At 40.1% G+C, this 21524-nt stretch overlaps 1 protein-coding gene across 4 annotated transcripts in view; it reads right to left on the bottom strand.

Annotated features, from left to right (window-relative positions):
* Positions 1–21524, bottom strand: part of HIP1 (huntingtin interacting protein 1) — a 105908-nt gene that overhangs the window by 46767 nt on the left and 37617 nt on the right. For all 4 annotated transcript variants that reach the window (XM_023735275.1, XM_023735273.1, XM_023735271.1 and 1 more), the window contains exons 3-5: positions 18306–18448; positions 18014–18070; positions 13290–13370 (exon numbers count right to left, since the gene is read on the bottom strand). In XM_023735275.1, coding sequence (XP_023591043.1) covers positions 13290–13370; positions 18014–18070; positions 18306–18448 — 281 coding nt within the window. The remainder of the gene's footprint in view (positions 1–13289; positions 13371–18013; positions 18071–18305; positions 18449–21524) is intronic.

Raw genomic sequence — 21524 nt, 5'->3', positions numbered from 1 at the left:
AGGGTCAGTCACTCAGGTATGGTAGAGCAGGGCAGGTCTAGCTGAAGGGGAGTTGCTGGGATGGGTTGTTTGTGGCACGTACGAGGGCTGACAGTGCACACCGGGAATCAGCGCAGGGCAGGTTCCACTAGGCCGTGTCTGTGCTGCTTGGGAGTGTGATGTTCAGCGTACGGTGCAGGTAGGCAGGAAGGAGAGGGTAGATTGTGATATGTGGAGCTAAGATGAGTATGGGAAAGATGAGAGAGAGGAGAGAGGAATCGGAGCCAAAAACATACGTACTAACAAAAAGAGTACTAAGGGAGCTTTCTACTGGAGTGGAGAGATGAGAGACTGAGAAATGGGGGAAAACAAAAATAAAAAAAAAAAGAAAGGAAAAGGTTAAAAGAAAAAAATGAATAAATCGAGAAAATGGAAATGAAGAAAGACAAAAAGGGAATAAGACAGAAGAAGACAAAACAAAGAAACAAACAAACAAACAAACAAAAAAACGCAAAAACAACAACAAAAAAACCCCAAGAAAAAAGAAATGCCTCCAGGGATGTCCCCGCGCATCTGTGCAGAGCAAGGCAGTAGCTTCCAAGCCGCGCGGTACTGCTCAGCTAGAAGGGTTTCCCAAACCAAGAAAAGAAAAAGAAAACAAACAAACAAATCAAAACAGAACAAATCAGAGCAAAGAAACAAAAAAGCCCCGGGGGCCCCACCAGTGTGGCAGCACAGGCTGGGAAGCAGTTTCACAGTTGAGCGGTATTTCACAGCCTTTCAGGAAGAAGCAAAGATGGCGCACAGAGCCAGTTATTTGAGAGAAAGGAGGGGGAGGTGGTGAGAGGTAAGGAAGAAATCTAAAGAAGCAGAAAAAAGCAACACCAGCAGCCAAAAAAAAAGGCACTCAGAGAGCTGGCCAGTGTGGGCGGGTGGAATCCAAGCGACATTGGGGTGAAGCTGGTGCTTCCCGGACAACAGACTGTGGCTGCAGGAAGCAGAGGAGGCTAAGTTGGGGTGAAGAAGGGTGGGGAGTGGGAAAGCCTATATGGCTGGTTACCGGTTGTTCTGTTTCTTGCTGGAAGCTCTGTGAACCTGCTTTCTCGTACCTTCTGTTTGCTGACCTCCGATAGGAGTCCAAGATGGCAGAACCGTGCTGCGGTAGATGATAGGGGACCTCTGCATATATCTCTCCTCGCTCTCTGTTCTTGGTCAGTTTCTTATTCCATTCAGTGCTTAGCTGATTTCTTTATCTCTTCATTTGATGTTTAGGGTTTCAGGATTTATGTGTGACTCTGTCTGACTTAGTTTTTCTGATCTTTGCTGTGGAGGGACGGGGTGGTGCTTCTTACTATAGCGCCATGTTGCCTGGAAGTTCTTGAATGACTGCCTCTTGATCTATGTACAGGTTCCTCATGAGCACAATTAAGTGTCCTGGAATCTATTCTTCGCAGTGTTATCCATAATTTGTTATGATCCACACAGTTGAATGCCCTTGCATAGTCAATAAAACACAGGTAAACATCTTTCTGGTACTCTGTGCTTTCAGCCAGGATCCATCTGATATCAGCAATGATACCCTTCGTTCCACGTCCTCTTCTGAATCCAGCTTGAATTTCTAGTAGTTCCCTGCTGCAGCCACTTTTGAATGATCTTCAGCAAAATTTTACTTGCGTGTGATATTAACGATATTGTTCGAAAATTTCCGCATTCATTTGGATCACCTTTCTTGGGAATAGGCATAAATATGGATCTCTTCCAGTCTGTTCGTCAGTTAGCTGTCTTTCCAATTTCTTGGCATAGAGGAGTGAGCACTTCCAGCACTGCATCTGTTTGTTGAAACATCTCAATCGGTATTCTGTCAATTCCTGGAGACTTGTGTTTCACTATTGCCTTCAGTGCAGCTTCGACCTCTTTCTTCACTACCATCGGTTCTTGATCATATGCTACCTCTTAAAATAGTTGAACGTCCACCCATTCTTTATGGTATTAGTGACTCTGTATTCTTTCTATCTTCTTTTGATGCTTCCTGTGTTGTTTAATATTTTCCCCACAGAATCCTTCAATACTGCAACTTGAGACTTGAATTTTTTCTTCAGTTCTTTTGGCTGAACACAGCTAAGCATGTTCTTCCCTTTTAGTTTTCTATCTTCAGATCTCTGCACATGTCATTATAATACTTTATTTTGTCTTCTGGAGCCACCCTTTGAAATCTTCTGTTTAGCTCTTTTATTGCATTATTTCTTCCTTTCACTTTAGATACTCGACATTCAAGAGCAAGCTTCAGAGTCTCTTCTGACATCCATTTGGGTCTTCTTTTTTTCCTGTCTTTTTAATTACCTCTTGCTTTCTTCACGCACGTATGATGTCCTTGATGTCATTCCACAACTTGTCTGGTCTTCGGTCATTAGTGTTGAATACATCAAATCTACTCTTAAGATGGTCTGTAAATTCAGGTGGGATATAGTCAAGGTTGTACTTTGGCTCTTGTGGACTTGTTCTAATTTTCTTCAGCTTCAACTTGTACATGCATATGAGCAATTGATGGTCTGTTCCACAGTCGGCCCCTTGTCTTGATGTAACTGATGATACTGAGCTTTTCCATTGTCTCTTTCCACAGATGTACTCGATCTGATTTCTGTGTATTCCGTCTGGCAAGGTCCACATGTATAGTTGCTGTTTATGTTGTTGAAAAAAGGTATCTGCAATGAAGTAGTCGTTCGTCTTGCAAAATTCTATCATGTGATCTCCAGCATCGTTTCTATCAGCAAGGCCATACTTTCCAACTACTGATCCTTCTTCGTTTCCAACTTTCAAATTCCAATCACCAGTAATTATCAATGCACTCTGATTGCAAGTTCGATCAATTTCAGACTGCAGAAGCTGGTAAAAATCTTCAATTTCTTCATCTTTGGCCTTAGTGGTTGGTGGGTAAATTTGAATAACAGTCATATTAATTGGTCTTCCTTGTAGGTGTATGGATATTATCCTATCACTGATAGTGTTGTACTTCAAGATAGATCTTGAAATGTTCTTTTTGATGATGAATGCAACGCCATTCCTCTTCAAGCTGTCATTCCCACCATAGTAGACCATATGATTGTCTGATTAAAAATGGCCAATACCAGTCCATTTCAGCTCACTAATGCCTAGGATATGAATGTTTATGCATTACATTTCATTTTTGACGATTTCTAATTTTCCTAAGTTCATACTTAGTACATTCCACGGTCCGATTATTAATGGATGTTTGCAGCTGTTTCTTCTCATTTTGAGTCGTGCCATATCAGGAAATGAAGGTCCCAAAAGCTTGACTCCATCCATATCATCCAAGTCAACTATTCTGAGGAAACAGCTCTTTCCCAGTTGTCTTCTGAGTGCCTTCCAAGCTAAGGGGCTCATCTTCCGGCACTACATCATAAGGTTTTCACTGGCTAATTCTTCTCAGAAGTAGACCGCCAGGTCCTTCTTCCTAGTCTGTCTTAGTCTGGAAGCTCAACTGAAACCTGTCCGCCATGGGTGACGCTGCTGGTATTTGAATACTGGTGGCAGTTTCCAGTATCACAACAACACGCAAGCCACCACAGTACGACAAAGTGACAGGCACATGGGGGAAGGGATTCCTAGTTTCACACAAACACCAAATTGTTCTTAGCCTCATGCCCTCACGTCTCCAGCTGATCCTTCTATCTGGAATGTCCATCCCACCCTTCTTTATCTGGCCACATCCTCTCTACCTGCTATTTGGTAGGTTAGGGCCTTCGGGGAGGGGTACGTGTAATTTGTTGAAGGGAAGAATGTGAATTGTTGGGGCCAAAGGGTGGATCATGGCAAGTTCTATTTTCCAAAGATGGCTACCACATATATCCCAGTCAACATGCTCTTTTTAGAATTTAATGTTGATCTCTCCCTCTAGTGGTAGGGTCTATGTCGCTACACCTTGAATCTGAAGGATCTCTGTGATTACCTTAGCTAATACAGTACAGTGGAAATGATGATGTGTGACTCCTGAGGCTCGGTCATAAAGATGCCATGCACTTCTACCATGTTCTCTCGGGACGCTTGCCATTGGTGGCTGAGCTATCATGTCATAAGTCCAAGGACACCAAGCTATAAGGAAGCCTAATCAGCCCTGAAGAAAGAAGTGGGGCCAACCCCCGACTCCTCTGTTCCAGCCTTCACTCTTTCGGCTCTGGGCATCATCTGACTATAACCACATGAAGGAGCTTCAGCCAGAACTGCCTAGCCAAGTCCTTCCAGAATTCCTAACACATAGAAACTGACAAATAATAAATGACGTTGTTTTAAGCCACAAAATTTCGGGTTGATCTGTTACACAGTAACATTTTAAGATCGAGCTCATGTCACTGCCTCTGAAAAGCCTGCCAGGTGCACTGCGTTTGGGTTAAAAAACCAAAACCAAATCCCTTGCTGTCCAGTCAATTCTGACTCATAATGACCCTACAGGACAGAGTAAAACTGTCCCATAGGATTTACAAGGGTGTAATCTTTATGGAAGCAGACTGCCACATCTTTCTCCCATAGAGTGGCCGGTAGGTTTGAATTGCCAACTTTTCAGTTAGCAGTTGAGCACTTTAACCACTGTTCCACCAGGGTCTGTGTTAGATGCTCCCTTATACGTTTTTATACCACCTTTGGCTTCTCTCAGTTATAACCCTATTGTACTTGTCTATCTTTTCCCCCTCCATTATCTCTCTCCCAGTCAAACTATTAAGACTCTTGAGGGCAAAGACAAAGTCTTTCTCACTTCAGAACCTAACCTAGTTCTGGCCCATGGCAGGTACTTGACACAATACATTGGCAGGGAGGTTAAGAGTGGCCATAGAGCATGATGGTTGATAGCACAGCATAGGCTTTAGCGTCTGTCATGGATTGAACTGTGTCTCCCAAAAATATGTGTCAACTTGGCTAGGCCATGATTCCCAGTATTGTGTGGCTGTACACCATTTTGTGATCTGATGTAAATTATCCTATTTGTTATAAACCCTAATCTCTGCCTGTGGTTAATGAGGCAAGATTGGGTGATGCTAAAGAGGATTAGGGTGGGATGCAACACCCTTACTCAGGTCACAGCTCTGATCTGATGTAAGGGGAGTTTCCCTGGGGTGTGGCCTGCATCACTGTTTATCTTACAGAGATAAAACGCAAGACAAGTGAGCAGAAAGATGGGGGGACCTCATTGCCACCAAGCAAGAAGGGCCAGGAGCAGAGTGCGTCCTTTGGACCTGGGGTCCATGCTGAAAAGCTCCTAGACCAGGGGAAAACTGATGACAAGGACCTTTCCCCAGAGCTGACAGAGACAGAAAGCCTTCCCCTGGAGCTGGCACCCTGAATTCAGACTTCTACCCTCCTAAACTGTGAGAGAATAAATTTCGGTTTGTTAAAGCCCTGCTTGTGGTATTTCTGTTGTCGCAGCACTAGATAACTAAGACAGTGTCCAACAGGCCTGGGTTCACCAATGAGTTTACCACTGAGGAGCTGTACGGACAAGGGACATACCCACTCTCTAAGTTTTATCTTCCTAGAATACAATAACACCTATTTTATAGGGCTGTTTTGAAGACAGAATAATGTTAAAAATAATCTTATACAACCAGTGGATAAAGAAGAAATTAAAAGTGATTAGAGAATACTTTGATATAAATGAAAATGACAACACAATATACCAAAATCTATGGGATGCTGTGAAAAGCAGTGCTCAGAAATTTATAGCTGTAAATACCCACATTAAAAAAGATCCTAAATCAATAGCCTAACTTTACATCTAAAGAAGTAGAAGAAGAGCTACCAAAAGAAATAATAATACTAATAATAAACGAATAGAAATAATAAAGATTAAATGAAACAGAGAATAGAAAAACAATAGATCAATGAAACGAAAGTTGGTTAGTGGAAAAGGTAAACAAAATTGATAAACCTTTAGCTAGTCTGACCAAGAAGAAAAGAGAGGACTCAAATTACTAAAATAAGAAATTAAAGTGGGAGTATTACTATAGACATTACAGAATTTTTTAGAATTATAAAAGGGTATTATTAACAATTGTTCCCTGTGTGGCGCAAATGGTTTGCTCTTGGCTGCTAATCTAAAGGTTGGTGGTTCAAACCCAATCAGTGGCACTGCAGAAAAAAAAAAGGCCTGGCAATCTGCTTGCATAAAGGTTACAGACAAGAAAACCCTATAAAGCAGTTCTACTCTGTAACACATGGAGTCACCATAAGTCAGAACTGACTAGATGGTAATGGGTTTGGGTTTTAGTTTTTATTAACAATTGCAGGAGTCCTTGGGTGGTAAAAACAGTTACCCAGCTTTTCTGCTAACTGAAAGACTGGTGATTTGAGTCCATCCAGAGGTGTCTCAGAAAAAAGTCTGGATAATCTACTCTTGAAAAACCAGCCATTGAGAATCCTACGGAGCACAGTTGTACTTTGACACACATGGGGGTCGCCATGAGTTGGAACCGATTCAATAGCAACTGATTATAAACAATTGTCTGCCAACAAATTAGATAAACTATATGAAATGGACACATTTCTAGAAATACACAAAGTACCAAAACTGACTCAAGAAGAAACAGAAAATTTGAGCAGGCCTATAACAAACACAGATATTAAATCATTATTCAAAAGCTTCTCAACAAAAAAAAGAATACTGGGCCAGATAGCTTCACTGGGGAACTCTAAACATTTAAAGAAGAATTAACAATCCTACTCAAACTCTTCCAAAAAACAGAAGAGAAGGGAACATTTTTTAACTCATTCTACGAGGCCAGCATTACCCATATACCAGAGCCAGGTAAAGACATCACAAAAAAATAAAAACTATAGACTAATATCCCTTCTTAATATAGATTAATAAAATACTTGCAAACTGATTCTAGCAGCATATTAAGAGGATTATACATCATGATTAAGTGGGATTTATGCCAGGAATGCAAGAGTGGTTCAACATAAGAAAATCAACCATAGCTCCTAAAAAAATAAAATACTTAGGAATAAATCTAACCAGGGACATAAAAGAACTAGACAAAGAAAACTACAAAACACTACTGCAAGAAACCAAGAGACATACATAAATGGAAAAACATACCATGCTAATGGATAGGTGCACTCAACATTGTGAAAATGTCAATTCTACCCAAAGCAATCTACATATATAATGCAAGCCCCATCCAAATACCAACAGCATTCTTTAATGAGCTGGAAAAACTAATCATTAACTTCATATAGAAAGGAAAGAGGCCCTGGATAAGTAAAGCATTATTGAAGAAGAAGAACAAAGTAGGAGGCCTCACACTACCTAATCTCAGAACCCACTATACAACTATGGTAGTTAAAACAGCGTGGTACTGGTACAATGACAGACACGTTAACCAGTGGAACAGAATCGAGAACCGAGATGTAAATCCATCCACTTAAGGTCACCTAATCTTTGACAAAGGCCCAAAGTCCATTAAATGGGGAAGAGACAGTCTTTTTAACAAATGGTGCTGGCAAAACTGGATGTCTATCTGCAAAAAAATGAAACAGGACCCATACCTCATACCATACACAAAAACTAATTCAAAATGGTCAAAGACCTAAATATAAAATCAAAAGCTATAAAGATCATAGAAGAAAAAATAGGGTCAATGCTAGGAGCCCTAATATATGGCATAAATAGGATACAAACCATAACTAACAATACACAAATACCAGAAAATAAGCTAGGTAACTGGGATCTTCTAAAAATTAAACGGTTATGCTCATCAAAAGAGTAAAAAGAGAACCTACAGGCTGGGAAAAAGTTTTTGGCTATGACATATCTGACAAAGGTCTAATCTCTAAAATCTATAGGAAAATCCAACACCTCTACAACAGAAAGACAAATAATCCAATTAAAAATGGGCACAGAACAGAACTAAAACCATTCCCAAAGCCAACTCTTCAGACAAAGATTAGACTGGACTATAAGACATATAATGATACTTGTGAAGAGTGTGCTTCTTAATTAAAGTAGATACATGAGACTAAATGTGGAGCTCCTGTCCAGAGGCAAGATGAGAAGGCAGAAAGGAATAGGAGCTGGTTGAATGGACACAGGGAATCCGGGGTAGAAAGGAGAAGCGTGCTGTCACATTATAGGGATAGCAACTAGGGTCACATAACAATGTGTGTATAAATTGTTGTATGAGAAACTAACTTGTGCTGTAAACTTTCACGATTAAAAAAAAAAAGGGCAGAGGATATGAACAGACACTTCACCAAAGAAGACATTCAGACAGCTAACAGTCACATGAAGAAATGCTCATTATCACTAGCCAATAGAGAAATGCAAATCAAAACCACAATGAGATACCATCTCACTCTGACATTACAGGCACAAATCAAAAAAACAGAAAATAGCAAATGTTGGAGAAGCTGCAGGGAGACTGGAACTCTTATGGACTGCTGGTGGGAATGCAAAATGGTATAACCATTTTGGAAAATGATATGGCACTTCCTTAAAAAGCTAGAAATAGAAATATCCTACGATCCAGCAATCCCACCCCTAGGAATTTACCCTAGAGAAATAAGAGCCATCACACGAATAGAGATATGCACACCTATGTTCACTGCAGCATTATTCACAACAGCAAAAAAGATGGAAACAACCTAAGTGCCCATCAACAGATGAATGGATAAACAAACTACGGAGCATATACACAATGGAATACTACACAAAGATACAGAACAATGATCAATCTGTGAAACACCTCACAACGTGTATGAATCTGGAGGGCATTATGCTGAGTGAGATAAGTCAATCACAAAAGAACAAATACTGTATGAGACCACTATTATAAAAACTCAAGGAAAGGTCTACACACAGAAAGAAACAACCTTTGACGGTTACAAGGGAGGAGAGGGGTGGGGAGGGAAAAGCACTAACTAGACAACAGATAAGTAGTAACTTTGGTGAAGGGTAAAACAGTACATAATACTGGGGAAGTCAGCACAACCTGACCAAGGCAAAGTCATAGAAGCTTCACAGACAAACTTCCTGAGGGACCAAATTACTGGGCTGAGGACCATGGTTTTGGAGGACATCTAGCTCAACTGACATAACATAGTTTATAAAGAAAATGTTCTACATCCTACTTTGGTGATTAGTGTCTGGGGTCTTAAAAGCTTGTGAATGGCCATCTAAGATATATCTACTGGTCTCACCCTGTCTGGAACAAGGGAAAATGAAGAAAACCAAAGATACTAGGGAAAGATCAGTCCAAAGGACTAATGGACCACAATTGCCACAGCCTCCACCAGACTGAGTCCAGCACAACTAGATGGTGCCTGGCTACCACCACTGACTGCTCTGACAGGGATCACAATAGGGGGTCCCTAACAGAGCTGGAGAAAAACGTAGAACAAAATTCAAATTCACAAAAGAAGACCAGACTTACTGGCCTGACACTGGAAAAACCCCAAGAGTATGGCCCCGGATACCCTTTTAACTCAGTACTGGAGTCACTCCTGAGGTCCACTGTTCAGCCAAAGATTAGACAGGCCTATAAAACAAACAATAACACATGTAGTTCAACCTTGTATACGAGACTAAATGGGCACACCAGCCCATGGACAAGGATGAGAAGGCAAGAGGCGACAGGAAAGCTAGACAAATGGAAATGGGGAACCTGAGGTTGAGAAGGGGAGACTGTTGACATGTTGTGGGGTTAGCAACCGATGTTACAAAACAATACTGTATTAATTGTTTAATGAGAAACTACTTTGCTCTGTAAACTTTCACCTAAAGCACGCACACACATACACAAAATCAATCAATGTAATACACCACAATAATAGAATGGAAAAAAACAAAACAAAACCTTACATGATTATCTCAATGATGCAGAAAAAGCATGTGACAAAATCCAACACCATTTCATGATAAAAAACATTCAGCAAACTAGGAACAGAAGGGAACTTCCTCAACATCATAAATGGCATTTAGGAAAAACCTACAGCGAACATTATATTCAGTGGTGAAAGACTAAAAGCTTTCCCTGCAAGATCAGGAATAGGACAAGAGCGCTGTTCTTGCCACTTCTATTCAACATTGTACTAGAAGTTCTAGCCAGAGCAATTAGGCAAGGAAAAAAAGCCACCTAAATTAGGAAAAAAAAAAAAAAGAATTAAATAATCTTTATTCACAGATGATCTCATATATGGAAAATCCTAAAGAAGCTACAAATAAACTATTAGAGCTAATAAACAAATTCAGCAAAGTAGCAGGATACAAATCAAAATACAAAATTCAGTTGTATTTCCATGCATTATCAATGAACAATTCAAAAATAAAATGAAGAAAACGGTACCATTTACAATAGCATCAAAAACAATAAAATGCTTAGGAATAAATTTTACCAGTAATAGATATTGCTGAAAAAATTTAAAGAAGACTCAAATAAATGGAAAGACATGCTGTGTTCATGGATTGGAAGACTTAATATTGCTACGATGGCAATACTCCGCTAATTGATTTACTGATTCAATGCAATCTCTATCAAAATCCCAATGACTTTTTCTTCAGAAATGGAACAGTTAATCCTAAAATTCATATGGAATTGTTAAGATGCAAAGTTTGAAGACTCACAGTTCCTGATTTAAATACTACAAAACTACAGTAATCAAAACAGTATGGTACTGATATAAGGATGAACATATAGATCAATAGAATAGCACTGACGGTCCAGAAATAAACCCATAAATCTATTGTTAATTGATTTTAGACAAGCATGCCAAGACCTTTTAATGGAAAAAGAATAGTCTCTTCAACATATGGTTCTAGGAGAACCGGATAACTACATGAAAAAGAATGAATTTGATCCCCTACCCAATACCATGTACGGAAGTTAACTCAAAATGGATCAAAGACCTAAACGTAAGTGCTAAAACTATAAAACTCCTAGAAAAAAACACAGGAGCAAATCTTCATGACCTTAGATTTGGCACGGCTTCTTAAATATGACACCAAAAGCATAAGGAACAAAAGAAAAAACAGATAAATTGGACTTCATCAAAATGAAAAACTTTTGTGCTCCAAAGGAGCACATCAAGAAAGTGAAAAGATAAGCCACAAAATGGAAGAAAATATTTGCAAATCGTATGTTTGATAATACTCTAGTACCCAGAATACATAAGAAACTCTTACAAACAACAACAAAAAGACTAACACAGTTTTTAAAATGGGCAAAGGACTTCAAAAGATTATTTCTCCAAAGAAGATACATAAATGGCCAACAAATACATGAAAAGATGTTGACATCATTAGTCATTAACTACCCTACCCTCACTGCCATTGAGTTGATTCCGACTCACAGCGGAACTGCTGCATAGGGTTTCCAAGGAGCAGCTGGTGGATTCAAATTGCCGACCTTTTGGTTAGCAGTCGAGCTCGTAACCACTGTGCCACCAGGGCTCCCATTAGTCATTAGTAAAGTGCAAATCAAAACCACAATGAAATACTGCTTCACACTCACTAAGATGTTCTAATTAAAAAGAAAGGGAAAATAACAAGTGTTGGTGAGGATGTCAAGAAAGTGGAACCCTTGCACATTGCTGGTGGGAATGTAGAATGGTGCTGCTGCTATGGAAATCAGTTTGGGGGTTCCTCAAAAATAAAACACAGAATTATCGTATGACCAAGAAAATCCACTCCTAGGTACATACTCAAAAGAACTGAAAACAGATATTCAGACAAATACTTGTATACAAATGTTCACAGAAGCACTATTCACAGTAGCCAAAAGGTGGTGACAACCCTACTGCCATCAGCTGCAGAGTGGACAAATAAAATGTGTGGTGCATCGTACAATGGTGTATTACCCACCCATAGAAAGAAAGGAAGTACTGATACATACTACAACCTGGATGAACACAGAAACATTATGCTAAGTGAATGAGCTCAGGCACAAAAGGTCACATATCGTATGATTCCATTTATATGAAATATCCAGAATAGGCAAATTCAGAGAGATAGAAAGTAGATTAGTGGTTGCCATGGGCTGGGATTGAGGCCTGGTGGTACAGTGGTAAAGAATTTGGCTGTTAACTTAAAAAAAAAGGAAAGGTCAGCAGTTCGAATCCACCTATCTACCAGTTGCTCCTTGGAAACCCCAGGGGGCAATTTTACTCTATCCTATAGGGTCACTATGAGTTGGAATCGACTTGATGGCAACAGGTTTGGTTTTTATGGGCTGGAAGGAAGAGGGGATGGGGAGTAACTGTTTAGTGGCTACGGGGTTTCCTTTTGGGATGATGAAAATGTTTTGTAACTAGGTTACAGGTGATGGTTGTACAATATTGGGAATGCACTAAATGCTACTGAATTGTCCATTTTAAAATGGTTAAATTTGTTTATAAGTTTTACCTCAATTCAAAAAAAACAAAAAAGTCAACACAGTAGGATGGTAACAGTGAACCACAGCTACCTTTATCAGACAGATCCTTCAGGTACATAAGAGATAATACACACTCAATTACATTACTTTCTCTTAAATCTATTCCTTTCTCCATTTCCAATGCCAGCTCCCCTATTCAGGCCATTTTCTCCTCCACCAGACATGTCATTCTTCTTCCCCACCACCTATTTGCACTATACCCATCCTTCAAGATCCACCTCAAGCCCTACTTCCTTCATTTTGCATCTCTGACACCATAACCCTCAATAATTTCAGAACATCTCTGGCACTTGTCTACAGCACACGTGACTTATTATTTCTTCTGAGTTGCACTATTACATAGTTACTAAAATTGTGTAAGACTTCTCTCCCCAACAAATCTGTAAATTCCTAAAGAGCAGACCATTTTTATTTGTCACTTGTGACAAAAAGCACAGTTTGCATGCATCAGGAACATGTAAGAAACACTGACTAAAATCATGTATTGATTAAAAGAAGATTCTGTGGTGGAAACTCACTATATAAATTGAAGGAATTCGTTTTTACTAACAGTATACAGTAAAATCAGTGCTTCTAAAACAATTTCATAAGGCCATTTAGTGGATATGGTTCCTCTATTTGCAAAATGAAGGAAAACAAAAGGAGCAGGTGACATGGGCCCAAATCCTAGTCCCTTTGTCAAACCTCTAGGGCCTAACTATGGTTGCCCTATAAAATGTTTTCTTCTCACACAGCTGGGATATGGTATCAGCACTGTCTTTTATTATCTGAAAGACGTGATAATTAAGCCCAGAGAAGCGCTGAGGGGCTGAGGAGAACGGTGTTGGGGGTGGGGAGGAGTGGGTGGTGGCAGAATTGTCCACAAAGACTCACTTTGGTGTGGTACTCCATCTTCGTTCTCAGTAGTTTGAGGTAGATGCTGCAAAGTTGTCCATACCCCTCACTCAGGTGACCCTTTTAAAAAAGGAAAGAAAGTATGGCGTCAACACTAAGAACCTTTAGGTTGAGAGACTTACAGCCAGGATCGGAATATATTTCTTATGATCATGAAAATAACAAATGTTCATTGTTGAAAATTTGGAAAATATAGAAAAGCACACACACAAAAGTTTCACTTTTAATCTAGCCACCAGATATAATCATGACTAACATTTGGTGTAACCTTCCTTGTATTTTTAAATATAAAATGGGATCAACTTGGTTTTTTTCACTTAATACACTATAATTTGTTGCCTGTTCTTAAATGTTTTTCTGTATCAATATTTTTAGTGACTGTGTTGTGAATGATAATTATGTGCCATTATCTATTGAACCAATTCCCTACTATTATACATTTTACTTGTTGGCAAACTTTTGCTATTATAAACGATGTTTCAACGAACATTTTAATAGTATAATCTTGTATACAAACATGACAATTTCTTTAAAAAATTCTGGACAAGTTTTCTTATTTAACAATTTTAAGTCTTCTACCCTTAGCAATCACAGTCTAGCCAGGGGGCTCTTTCTTTCCTTCTGCCTCTGTCTCCTTATTTAAGCACAGGAGAGAAAACACCTCCCCAGGTGGATTCACAAAGACTAAAAGGGTCTACAATATTACACAGGTGACAGTAATTTGAAATGGGCGCAGTCCTAGCTGGTGGAAAATACAGCTTCCCACAGGGCCTGCCCAAGCAGTCAGGCCCCCTGTTGGCCTGTCCTGGGTGCCTGGGAAGAAGCTAGAACTAGCAAAGTGATGCTGGCAACTCCCAGTTATCTATAAAAAAGGAGAGTAATGGGGGCACAAAGAACCCTTAAACCGAGCAGCTGTGGCTGCCATATGAGTTTTGACTTTTATATCTTCTAGAGTCAAGGAACCCCACTGAAAACATGCCTCAGAGGCACCAAAGGGAAGTGAGTAATCAGAGGATGTGAAAACACCAAAGCCAGAGATGAGAGTATTTTCATAATTTTTTGATGTTCTTTGAAAAATTCATATTTTATTAATTTTATGTAATACTTATTATAAAAAATTGGAAAGTATTAAAAAGTAGAAAAAGGAGGGAAAATATTCTCAGCATCAAAGATAATTATACTTAATATGAAAAGGCACAAAGATTAAAAAATAAAAGATGACTCCTAACTTCCAGAAACTTAGTCAAATCAATGAGACAGAACTACACAGCAAAAGAGACCATTTTGGACAACAAGGAAGGCTAGGTACCTTCCCACTGTAAACTACTAAAAATATTACGTAAAATATTAAAAGTTTCTTTTTGAAGGCATTAATAAGCTAGCAAGAAAGTAAGGAATCCTCAGGATTGAGGAAACACAGGTAATCAGAGAGGTAAATGGAATACTGGGATGGGGAGGGAAGGACAGGACTTTGTCTTACCAGGTGAACCTGAGTTTTGGTTTTCTGGGCCTCAAGGGCCAGGTGGTACACAGGAGGTACGGATCTAGCCTGCCCAAGGTGAGGAATCAAGTGGAAGAGCCAAAGGACTGCCTCCTTGGTATAAGGGTACTGCTCATGTCACACCCCTCCCTGAGGACCGCAAAGAAAATCTACGACCCCAAACCACTGCAGTAAGCAGAGGGAGGAAGAAATTGCTGCTGAGAATTGGACCTATGAGCCAGTCCTCATGGGGATTTACCCCACAATTCACAAAACCTCAAGCTGAGAATTTAATTTAGAGTGATACAGGTGGAAACAAATGTTAATTCTCTCTGGAGGGACATGCCTTTATTATAGACTTCAGAGAATTCCCACAAATAAAATTCCAAGGAAAATGAGCAGCTCATGGTAAAAAATAACTAAGTACAAAAGGAAACTACATAACATGAGCAAAAATTCACCAAAAACAACAGATAGCAGAATCAGATCTAGGGACTTTAGATAAGAGAATTATAAAAAGTGATATACAAAATGACTACTGTGTTTAATATGTCTAAAGAAATAAGAGACTGTTTCAAAATATATGCAAGACACAAAAAATGATAAAGAATGCTGAGCAGATTGGAAAAAAAAAAGAACTCCAAGAAATGAAAAACTGTATTAGCTAAAATTGAAATCCTTATGGATTAGAATCAGCTAAAGAGGGAACAAGTGAAATGAAATATAGATGAATTATCTTATGAATTATCCAGAATTATAGAGACAAATAGGTATAAAAAATGAAATAGCAGTTCAGAGACATGGGGAATAGAGTGAAGTGGGAAATAAAGTGAGGAAGTCTAATATACCTCTAATCAAAGTCTCAGAAGATGACAAAATGGAGCAAAGGCATTATTTGAAGAGACAATGAGAATTTTTCAGAACTGATGAATAATACTAACCCACAGATTTAAGAAGTCCGAAGAATTCAAAATAAATTCACACCTAGACACCCACTAAGATCTTAATAACGGCCGGAGTAAAAACACACATTAGCTTCAAAGGAGCAACGGTGAGTCTGACAGCTGACTTCATGAAAATAATGGAAGCCAGAAGTCAGTGGAATCATATCTTGAATACCACCTTCCATGTGCTGAGAGAAGATAACTGTCACTCTAGAATTCTAAACCCAGAGAAAATATCTTCCAAGATTGAGGGTGAAGTAAACACATTCTCAGACAAGCAAATATGGTGTTTGCTGCTAGCCAACTCTCACTAAAGGAAGTTCTAAAGAAAATAATTCAGGCAGAAAGAAAGTGATACCAAATGAAAGGTCTGAGATATAAGAAAAAATGAAGAGTACAGAATAAAATAATTAAAATAATATCTTACAGTGTTTAAAAAGAAAAAATAACCAAAATTAAAAGGCATGACAATATTATCAAATAAACTGAGAAGGAGTGAATGGAGTTAAAATATTCTAAGGTCTCTGTGTCATACAGGAAACAGATGGAGATATAAATATTAGACCTTGATAAGTTAAGCATGAATTTTGAAATTATTAGAGAACCTACAAAGAAAAAAAAATGTTACCTTCTGGTTAGTAATAGGAAAAAAATGGAATGAGAAAAAAAATACTCAATCAATACAAAAGAAAGCAAGGAATGAGAGAAAAACAGAACAGATGGGACAAATGGCAAAAAATAAGATGAGAGATATACATCCATTTATTACAACAAATGTAAACGGACTAAATACCCAGCTAAAAGACATCATCTGTCAACCATCATCTTGAGTTTAAAAAAAAAGATCTATCTAAATGCTATTTACAGGTGAGATTTCTAAAACATAAGAATATAGAAAAGTTGAAAGTAAAAGGATAAAAAAAAAAGATGTACCAGGGCAATTCATACAAAAAGGGGGGAAAAAAGTCCTGAATTTTACATGTTCTAGAAATACACCCTGAAACTATGGCCCCTGGACACTCTGCTAACCCATAACTAAAACCAATCCTGAAGCCCACTTTTCCGACAAAGATTAGACAGACCTATAAAACAAAAAATAACACACGTGAGGAATGTGCTTCTTAGATCAATCAAATATACGAGATCAAATGGGCAACTCCTATCCAAAAGCAGGATAAAAAGCAGGAAGGGACAGGAACTGGACAAATGGAACCCGGGGTGGAAAGGGGGAGTGCGCTGTCACGTTGTGGGAATTGCAACAATGTCACAAAATATTTGTGTATAAATTTTTGAATGAGAAATTAAGGAAAAAAAAAAAAAAGGTGAGAAGACTAGGAGACAGGGAAACTACAGTACTGGAAAGGGAACAAACTGAACACAAATAAAGACAATGTTGACATATTGTGATAAATGTAACTAATGTCACTGAGCAACTTGTGTGGAAATTGTCAAATGGGAACCTAACGTGCTGTATAAACTTTTACCAAAAACTCAATACAATATTATAAAAAAAAAAAAAGATTACTAACACACAGTTGGAAGATTTGAGGACAACCCTCAGCTTTGTGCAGGTAACTAGCCTTGTGCCTTTGGGCAACATGTTTCTCTCTCTGGGCCTGTATTTTCCTCACCTATAATGGTGGACTAGACTACATAATAACTCACATTTTGTGAGTACAGGCAGATATAGTTAATAATTGGGGGAAATGGGCTAAAGTAGTAGTTCTCAACCAGTGGGGCCAAATGGGATATCAGAATCAACCAGAGAGATTCTTAAAATGCAGATTACCCCACCCTACTCTTACACCTGCCACACACACACCTCTGGGATATCAAAATCTAAGAGGGATTTTGGTGTGTGTGTAAAAAAGTGACTTTGATACTGCACATACCTCCTCTTTCATCCCATTAAGTGCATTAAGAATTGGATATGTTAATTCTCAACACACTGTGACCCCAGTGGGACAGTGGAAGGGAAAGAAGTAGCAACTGAGGCAATGTCACTGCTGAGGGGATCCCAAAGCCTATAGAGCTGTGACATGAGGTTCCACAGACAGGAGATCTCAGGCTCTAGACCCTCTCTGTAGCTTCTAGGGCCCCAGGAAGACCGTGGATATCACAGGACTGCTTTTGTGTATCCTTGGCTCTTCTATGATTCTCATGGGAGAAACCCTAAATACGTTGAGAGGTGAATTTGTTCCATTCCATAGTCCTGGTTATGTGGCCACTGGAGAAGAATAGGAGGAAGAGGTGGTTCCTGATAGCATCTCCAAACTCACCCACATCCTGCTCATGTCACTCAACTCATTTTTGTATCTCAGAGAGTCCTTCAGGACCTGGAGAGGGAAGAGAACAGTCTATGAGAGAACAGAAGGGGGAAGACAGAGAATGGTAAAGCACGGGGCTGGGTAGGGAGCAGACGGTGAATGGAGAAATGCATCCAACTCTAACTGGCAACCAAAAAGGTCAGGAGAAAGGGGCAGTTGTCACCCATCCATTGGGAGGGAAGAGCAGCCCTTTGTAGCCGACACACGGCTCCCTGGCCATCCCACTGCAGTCCCAGGAACTCACATTTGGGTGTCCATCTCGGAGGAGTTTGTGGAACACATGGCAAAACTTCCAGCAGAGCACAGCGTTGCTAGAGAGAGGCAGTCGGTTGACAACAGACCAAAAGGTCTGCGCTCCTTTCTCATGGTGGGTGCCCAGTATGCATGGTGAGGAAAAGTCATGGGAAATAAAGGCATGGCACCTGACCCAGGCAGTCAGTTCCTGGCATCCAGCCTACAACAGACCACTCTGGAGGGCTGTGCAGCAGTGCAGGGCACAGTGGCACTACCTCAGAAGGGACATCATTCACAGCTTAGACACCATAGATCTGTGTATTTACTCTCGTAATTTTTGGCAGATGGCAATAAAATGTCTTGTTCTAATAAAATCAGTCTCACTAGACAATTTCCCAACAGATGGAAGTGTCCTGAGGGAGGGGTGTCTTTTCCAAATTTGCACAAATATGCTCAGGTTGGCAAAGACACAGACTCTGCTCTCCCTATGGGTGTGTTGAACTTGTGACGAGGTCCTTGGGGATAACCACAGCTAACATTTTAATAACACGTTACAGTTTTCAAAGCTGTTTCTTATGTATGATTTAAAAGAACCAGGTCTCCTGCTGAGGACCCTGACAGCCTGGCGTGCTGCCTCTCCGGCTCTTCTTCAGCGTAGCAGCTTCAGCACCTCTCCATCCAATCAGCTCTGCTCTTGTCTTGAAAGCAGCAGTCTGTTTAAAATGTCCTTCCTCTAAACTTCAAACTACTTGACTACCCCACCTTTTCCATAACCTTTCCTGGCCCTGTTCAGGAGTGCCTTCATCTCCCAACACCTTGAATTCTCTGTATGTGGGCTCCTGGGGCCACTTTCTCCTGAGATCCAATTCAAAACATACCTACTACCAGTGAACGGCCTGTCAGAGGAGGTGTGCGTGTAATAAATGCTCATCTGACCTTGTGTGAGGCTTAGCACTCCAGATCTCCGTAATTAGTGGGCCTGCCTTGGAAGGAATACAGGATTTCCGCATTTCTTTTGTAACTGTTTGCTTCAACGTGCCTCACAGATCCAGTAACTGGGCACACTAGCCATAAGTACAGCCTTCACCTGCGACTTCAGGCTTCTCTGTCAAGGATCAGGTAAGAAGCAGTGTCATTCAGGGCATAGAGACTTGTCCCAGGCCAGAGACTAAACGGTTCATCCAGAACACAAGTGGCTTTGCCTCAGAGCTGGAGGAGGCACCTCAAAGCTCCTTCTCCAGACTGAAATCTGCATTTGGATAGGGGTGGGCTTGAACCCAGATTTTGGGTCTGGAAGCTGAAGTCAGCTTTTCATCTTTTTTTTTTATTGTTGTAGTTTAAATGAAGTTTACATTTCAAGTTAATCTCCTATACAAAAATTTATACATACATTGTTATGTGACCCTAATTGCTCTCCCCATAGTGTGACAGCACACTCCTCCTTTCAGTCCGATTCCCCATGTCCATTCAGCCAGCTCCTGTCTCTGCCTTTCCATCTCACCTCCAGACAGAAGCTGCTCATTTAGTCTCTTTTAATCTACTTGAGCTGAGTGGCACACTCCTCACGAGTATCACTTTATGTTCCACAGTCCAGTCTAATCCCTGTCTGAAGAGTTGGCCTCAGAAATTGTTTTAGTTCTGGGCTGATAGAGAATCCAGGGGCCATGCTTCCCGGGCTTCCTCCAGTCTCAGTCAGACCATTAAGTCTGGTCTTCTTACTACAATTTGAGTTCTGCTCCCCACCTTTCTCCTGCTCCATCCGGGACTCTCTGCTGTGTTCCCTGTCAGGGCAGTCATTGGTGGTAGCCAGGCACCATCTAGTTCTCCTGGTCTCAGGCTGATGAAGTCTCTGGTTTACGTGGCCCTTTTGTCTCTTGGGCTAACACTTTCCTTGTGTCTTTGGTATTCATTCTCCTGTACTCCAGGTGACTGGGAACAATTGATGCATCTTAGATGGCAGCTTGCAAGCTTTTAAGGCTCCAGACGCCACTCACCAAAGCAGGAGGCAGAACATTTTCTTAGTAAGCTTTGTTATGCCAGTTGACCTAGAGGTCCCCTGAAAGCATGGTCCCCAGACCCCCACCCCTGCTACTCTGTCCCTTGACATGTTTGGTTGTATTCAGGAAACTTCTCAGCTTTGGTTTAGTCCAGTTGTGCTGACTTCCCCTGTAGTGTGTGCTGTCCTTCCCTTCACCTAAGATAATTCTTGTCTACTATCTAGTTACTAAATTACCCTCACGCTCGCACCCCACTCCCTACCCTCATAACCATCAAAGAATATTCTCTTCTGTGTTTAAACCTTTTCTTGAGTTCTTATAATAGAGGTCTTATACAATATTTGTCCTTTGTGACTGACTAAACTCACTCAGCCTAATGACTTCCAGATTCCTCCATGTTATGTTTCACGGCTTCATCATTGTTCTTTATCGTTGCATAGTATTCCAGTGTGTGGCTATACTGCAATTTGTTTATCCATTCGTCCGTTGATGGGCACCTAGATTGTTTCTATCTTTTTGCTACTGTGAACAGTGCTGCAATGAACATGGGTGTGCATGTATCTATTCGTGACAGCCCTTATTTCTCTAGGATATATTCCAAGGAGTGGGACAGCTGGATCCTATGGTACTTCCATTTCTAGTTTTTAAAGGAAGTGCCAAATTGATTTCCAAAGTGGTTGTACCATTTTACATTCCCAGCAACAGTGTATAAGTGTTCCAGTCTCTCCACAACTTCTACAGCATTTATCATTTTGTGATTTTTGGATTAATGTTAGCCTTGCTGGGGTGAGATAATATCTCATTGTAGTTTTTTTTTTTTTTTTTAATTGTACTTCAGGTGAAGGCTTACAGAACAAATAGTTTCTCATGAAACAGTAGTATACATATGGTTCTATGACATTGGTTAACAATCCCACAACTTGTCAACCCTATCACTTCTCGACTTTTTTTTTTTTTTGGTGAAAACATACATAGCCAAAGATACACCATTTCAAAAACTTCTACATGCACAGTTCAGTGACATCGGCTATGCTCTTCCAATTGTGCTGCTATTCTCACTTTAGATGAAGGCTTACAGAACAAAATAGTTTCTCATTTAACAGTTAGTACACATGTTGCCCTATGACAATGGTTAACACAACCTCACAACACATCAACACTGTCCTTACTCAACCTTGGGTTCCCTATCACCAGCTTTCCTGTCCCCTTCTGCCTTCTGGCCCTTGTCCCTG

The sequence above is a fragment of the Trichechus manatus genome, unplaced genomic scaffold (genome assembly GCF_000243295.1).
Source record: "Trichechus manatus latirostris isolate Lorelei unplaced genomic scaffold, TriManLat1.0 scaffold00077, whole genome shotgun sequence".
Lineage (NCBI taxonomy): Eukaryota > Metazoa > Chordata > Mammalia > Sirenia > Trichechidae > Trichechus > Trichechus manatus.
Note: the sequence above shows the minus strand (reverse complement) of the source record. Positions and strands in the feature narration are given on the sequence as shown.